The following is a 5,703-nucleotide window of genomic DNA, read 5'->3' as shown; positions in this document are numbered from 1 at the left end:
TTCAAAGCGTCGCATAATGTCATTATCTGACTGATCTCGGTCCACCTCTTCGAGTACTCCTACACTTTCAAGCTCCCAGAATCTCCTCAAGATGGCTGGCTCTTGTTCGTCTGCAGCAGATATGAGCACTATCACCTGGGAACAGCTGACAGTATCGGAAGTCAACTGTGTGGATCCATGTATTGCCCAGCCAAAGGCGGTTTCCACTGCGGTGAGGCTGTTGCTCAGTCGTTGGATCCTTCCTGTTATACATTCCCAGTAATGTTCCGATCCCAGTAGTATCGCTACTCCGCCACAGTCCAGTCCGTTCAGGTCGTCACCCGAAGTAAGCCCGAGTTCTTCCATTTTTTTCTATAACGTCCTTCTCAGGGCTAGGGAGTTCTTGCTCGGAGATGGAATGTGTCTCGAGGGCGTCAATCATGTGTTTCTGGCCACTGTGTTGGTTGCGCAGAATCACTTGAACTCTGCGGTACGTTCGTTCCCTATTCTTGCCTCCGAACACTCCGACAGTCAGGATCTCGGTCCCGAGCAGTTTGCAGCCGAGACTCCTCGATAGTTCTTCCGTGATGAAGGAGCGCTGGCTACCACTGTCAAAGAGAATCCGAGCTCGCTTTTTCCTGTTTTTGCCTTCCACCCACGCAGTAACCGTTTGTAAGAGTACTGTCGGCTTGTTTTCCTCGTTTACATGTAGGCTAACTGGTGCTTCGTCTTTCTTTTGTTGTGCGTTCAATCCGTCGGCAGATCGTCTCGGAGTATAATCTGGGTCGCACATGCTGGAGGTATGTCTGCCTCGGCACCTGTTGCAGCAGGGTGTACCTCGACACATCCTTGCCATGTGCCCCACTTTCGTGCACCGGAAGCATCTCTGGGCGTTTTGTAGCCTGCGCTTCTTTTCAGCTAGCGTTATTCTTGAGTTGCAGTCGGGTGTTCCATGCTTTTTTGAGTTGCAGAAGAAACATTCGAGACCTTCCACAACACCATGCAGAGCCGTAGCAGTAGAGGTTCGTGGCATGTCGGGATCTGTAGACTTCTTCTGCGCCTCGCGCTTGGTGAAATGGGGTGTGGATTTACCACCAACGTCCTCTTGCCGTTCTTTAGATGCCTTTTCCTGACTCTCCACCTCGATGTGCAGAAACTCGAGGAGAGTCCGAAGCGCTCTCAGATGTGTGCGATCTGTGGTAGGTCCTAAACTTGTCTGTGACGCTGGTACAGATCTACTGGCAGTGGCATTCTCGGCTACCCCCTGCAGTGTCTTTCGGTGGTATTCGATGGTCATTTCTCTTGGGAGCGCTCGAAGGAGCACTGGGTAAAGCATTGAACAGTAAGATTCTTCGCTTACGCCCAGTGCCCTGAGACCCCGGATGCGAGCTTGCAGGCTATCATACAATCGCCGCAGGATTCTGACGTTGCGCTGAGGTGGAACACGTTGTATGTCCATGAGGCTTTCCATGTGATCCTGGATTAGCGCTTCTTGATTCCCGAACCGCCGCTGTAGGAGATCGATGGCGTCCGCGTAGCACTCTGCTGTGGACTGAAGTCTATCAATGGCTGCCGCTCCATCCCCTGTTAGTGCCGCCTTTAAGTAGTTAAACTTGTCGCACGGTGTCAAGTCAGGGTTCTGGTGGATTGCGGCATCAAACTGGTTCCAGAAAGGCAGCCAGTTTTTCAGGTGTCCGTTGAACTTGATCAGTTCCAGCTTTGGAAGTCTGACCTTCCTTGATGTTGATGCTGCCAGTCTGTCTCCGTTTTCGTTCAACTGACTGGCTATGCCGGAATGCCCCGCGCCCGTCGAGCGCCTTAACTGGCTCTTCAGCTTGGTTAAGTATATGACAATCTTGTCTGCGTACTCGACGACTTGCGCGAATTCAGCATCTCCGTCTTGTTCCCAAACAAGCGGTTCGATGGCGGAGTCGACGTTGTTAAGTTGGCCCTGAGCTAGTGTCAGGCGTTCAATGAGCATCTCTAGCTCAGCTACGTTCGGTCCTGGGGCCCTTAGCAACCCTTCTGCGTCGTTCACCAGTCGAGTTACCTGTGACCGGATGGCCTTGCGCTTTTTCTTGAGGACTTCCATTGTACGTGAAGAGTCACTCACGTTCCAGCTTCGAAGTATCCGCAGCGATGTCAGTCCCGGGTTTCGGCACCAAATTTTTGTTGCAGTCGCTGCGGGTCGTCACAGTAATCGTTCCATTGTCACACAACGAGCAACACGTTAATATTTACACCGCTGAGAATAATACATCGACATTCGAAAGCTTGCAAGGTCAAAACGTTCAATCGTTCACGTTCATCGTCGTCGTCGTCGTTCTTCTTTTTTTTTCTTTTTTTCCGCTTTTCGTACGCACGTGCCAGGGCAGCTTAGCAGACTTCTTTCTTTTCTACTTCTACTCCCTGTTCGTCTAACGCCAACAGAGGTTTGTCCGACGTTAGTTGCAACAATATCTACACAACTACACGAGGCATCAAAACATAAGTCACACCTGGTAATTCAGGGACACATTCTGCACTAAAAACAGCCGTAGCCCTAAAATCGAGGAAAAAGTACCGGAGTTCAATTTTAAATGCGAAGCGGGATTTTGCTGACTGGAATAGTAATGGTTCGCATTTCGTTTTCGTGCATTCAAAAAAAAAAAAAATCAGAAATGAGATTTTTTATTACAAGGAGCCGTTGTCCAATTTCAGATTCAAGACTCTAGGGATGAAAGAAAACTTGCGTAATATGTTTAATATTTTCGTGTAGCTCAAGACAGCGCTCAAAAAAAAAAAAAAAAAAAAAAAGAAGTAAAAAAAAATAGTTTCTTCATACCCATTTTGCTCTACCTCTCTCCGTAAAGTTTTGTTCCTGTGCCCCCTACTTTTAAGGCCGGCTCATTCACACGCTTCAAAAAACAATTCTCACAATAACTGCAGCTTATCTCGGAACGAGTTTCAGAAAGGCAACCGCTCTTCCTTTGTTAATTTGAATCATCTCTGGCAAAACGAATACAAGAACAAAGTGAAAAGACGAAAGCTCTAGAGACAAAATTTCCTTACTCCGTAAAACAAAATAATATTAATAAAAGTCAAGTGAAGCAATCCTTTTTTTTTTTTTTCAATTTCATATAAGTTACTTTCCATTTCTGCGCCTCCACGTATGGCGGAAAAGAAAAAGGAAAAAAAAAGAAAGAAGACGTCGTTTTTTCTCCAAGTTTCGTTTTTTTCCCCATTTCGTTTCGTTACATGCCATGCTCTATTGTTTCGAGGATGGAAAGGATATTTCCACTCGTTTTGTCTGTGCGTATGATCTCTTTCATCATTTTGCTCCGAGGGCGCAGAAAGTAAACGGTCGATAGTCAGCAAAATCACACTCGCACGCAGAGTGAAGTGCTGGAGAGCGCGCGAGCATAAAATCATAATAGAAACCCCATAACGGATACACACACACATAGTAAAAATGGAGGAACAAACACGAGCGAGTTCAGTCCGCGAAACTATTTCGACAGCGCGGCGGCTCCGCTTCTCTTCCCTCGCCTCCCCAATCCCGTTTTCCCCTCTCCCCAAATGACCCCAGCTCCCCGGGATAAACGTCAGGTCTGGATGATGAGGAGGACGCCGGCGCATAATCACATTAAAGCCGGCCGGCCCGGCGCAGCGGCTATAGGCTGGCAAGCTAGCAGCCCTTTTGCCCGCAACTGTCGGAGGTCGATAGGTTCTCATGGCGCGTTTAACCGCAGCGCCGCCAGGGGAGGGCCGGGCGCTGCAGTCGACTTGATGCGCCCGCGATGCGGATGCCCCTCTCTCTCTCTTCCTGTAATGGTCTGGGTCAAAAAATGATCGCTGCCATTTGGACGCTCCTGGGCGGCTACACGCGTGCACGCTCGTTCTCGCGTTTTAGGTCGATGACGTCAGTGTTGTGCGTACAGTGATGTCGACTGGAAGGGGGGTCGAAAGGCAGCCGCCGCAGCCACGTTTCACGAAAAGGAACTTGTAAATAAAACGCGGGACTCTGGAATCGATAGTCGTTTCGCGCAGGATTCGCGGGGTCTTGGCCGAGGAAGCGTCGGGAGATGTTCCCGTGCGTTTGGTAGGGCGTTGAGTGGGATGGAAAAGCGTGGCCTTTGGTTACATTGTCTGATAGCTGGGAGAGGCAGGCGAAAGCGTGGAGCGAAATTGTGCCCCAAGTGCGGCATCGCGTGATTTGAAGTATGGTTCCTGTTTTCTTCTTTTGCTGTTGTTGTGCGATGTACCTTGATGAGATCTTTTGGGCCAGAAAGTCATCCACACCAGAGGTTTGTACTCAGTTTAAGTTGAATAATCAGAATTTAAAATAGTTTAGCAGCTTGGTGACTATAAAACCTCTTATAATAGTCAGAGTGTCGAACCGAAATTTCTATCGGTTCGGTTATGGTTCGGGTTCACGGCTTTCGGTTCGGTTCCGGTTCAGTTCCGGGGAGCAAAAAATAACGGTTCAAACCGGTTCAAACCGGTTTGAACCGCTAAATTGAGAATATATTTTCCACGTTGTTCTGGCCATATACACTATTTACGCCGTGAAACGATAAACTATATAACTTCTTCGATCGTCCGTGCAATTTACTTTTGGTGTTAGGTACCAAAATATGGAATTCTGTTATTTAATTTTGACGCAAGAGTAAAAGAAAATCTACATTAACGCACATAACGTCGTGTTCATACGACTCGACATCCCTTTGTTTACTAGTAACACATTTTTTTACCTGAATCAAAATGTTTAAGTACAAGAGTGAAGAGGTGAGCTCGTTGGTACATCTATAAATAGATCAGCTTGAAATTTAGAACTCTACGGCATTTTCTTGTCCTTTCTTCGTGTTTAAGTAAAATTCTAAAGTTCAAGCTGATCTATTTACACGGTATAAAATATTGTCGCGAAGTGTGCTAGGTCGCCTAAAATACCCGTGATTGATACAACTTTGTGTCGCAGTATTAAAAGTGAAATCGTGATTGTGTTTTTGAACCAGGGAATGAAATACATCACATAAAATTATAAAATAAGCACCTCGTGGCCATATATATTACCAGATATTGTTTACAAAATACAGTTCACAATATATATGTATGAGATGACGACGCAACTTAGCTAAAAGCAATGACATTTTCAAAATGTCACAAAAGCTATAGAATAATTCCTTTCCGACTATTTGTTATAGGAACACCGAGGGGCGATCAAAATGCTTGCTGTTCTAACCAAACATTGTTTACACTCAGTAGCGCATGCATGCGACTAATCATGCAGCAAGGAGTGATCGCGATTGTTCACCCTAATCTATACGCACCTTCGCACTCCGATCGAATCTGCCCCAAAATAGCGCTTGTCCAAATGAACATTTTCTTACACAGAAGAAGCTGGCATAGCCTGGCTGTTGAGGTTTGTTCTTGACAAGATGCCGGCCAATTTAATTTGCAAAGGAGCATCACCCTTGCTAATTGATGACTTTAACGCGATAGTGTTAAGGAACTCATGTCGCAGAAAACCCGATGTCGGTGGCGTGACTAGAAAATCTTGGTTGGTCGATAGGGTGATGACGTCAGAGCTACATGCCCCAGTGCAAGAATTTCAAACAACCCACAATGCTCATGTGAAACGTAACATCACGCGTGGAATGAGAGTGATTAAAACATGACATGTAATGCGAATTAAAGTTCGCCCTATGTCTCAAATGATTTCACTTTCTAAAGTAATTCTTTGCC

At 46.5% G+C, this 5,703-nt stretch overlaps 1 protein-coding gene across 1 annotated transcript; it reads right to left on the bottom strand.

Annotated features, from left to right (window-relative positions):
* Nucleotides 1-316: 316 nt before the first annotated feature.
* On the bottom strand, nucleotides 317-2,807 carry LOC120836991. The gene is made up of 2 exons (XM_040206150.1): nucleotides 2,804-2,807; nucleotides 317-1,854 (listed from the first exon to the last, which is right to left on the bottom strand). The coding sequence occupies exons 1-2, from the start codon at nucleotides 2,805-2,807 to the stop codon at nucleotides 317-319; spliced, it is 1,542 nt and encodes a 513-aa protein (XP_040062084.1).
* Between the last annotated feature and the right edge of the window lie 2,896 nt (nucleotides 2,808-5,703).

Source organism: Ixodes scapularis, unplaced genomic scaffold (assembly GCF_016920785.2).
Source record: "Ixodes scapularis isolate PalLabHiFi unplaced genomic scaffold, ASM1692078v2 PGA_scaffold2__306_contigs__length_199485367, whole genome shotgun sequence".
Classification (NCBI taxonomy): Eukaryota; Metazoa; Arthropoda; class Arachnida; order Ixodida; family Ixodidae; genus Ixodes; species Ixodes scapularis.
The sequence above is the reverse complement of the archived record's forward strand: the minus strand, read 5'-3'. Positions and strand labels throughout refer to the sequence as shown.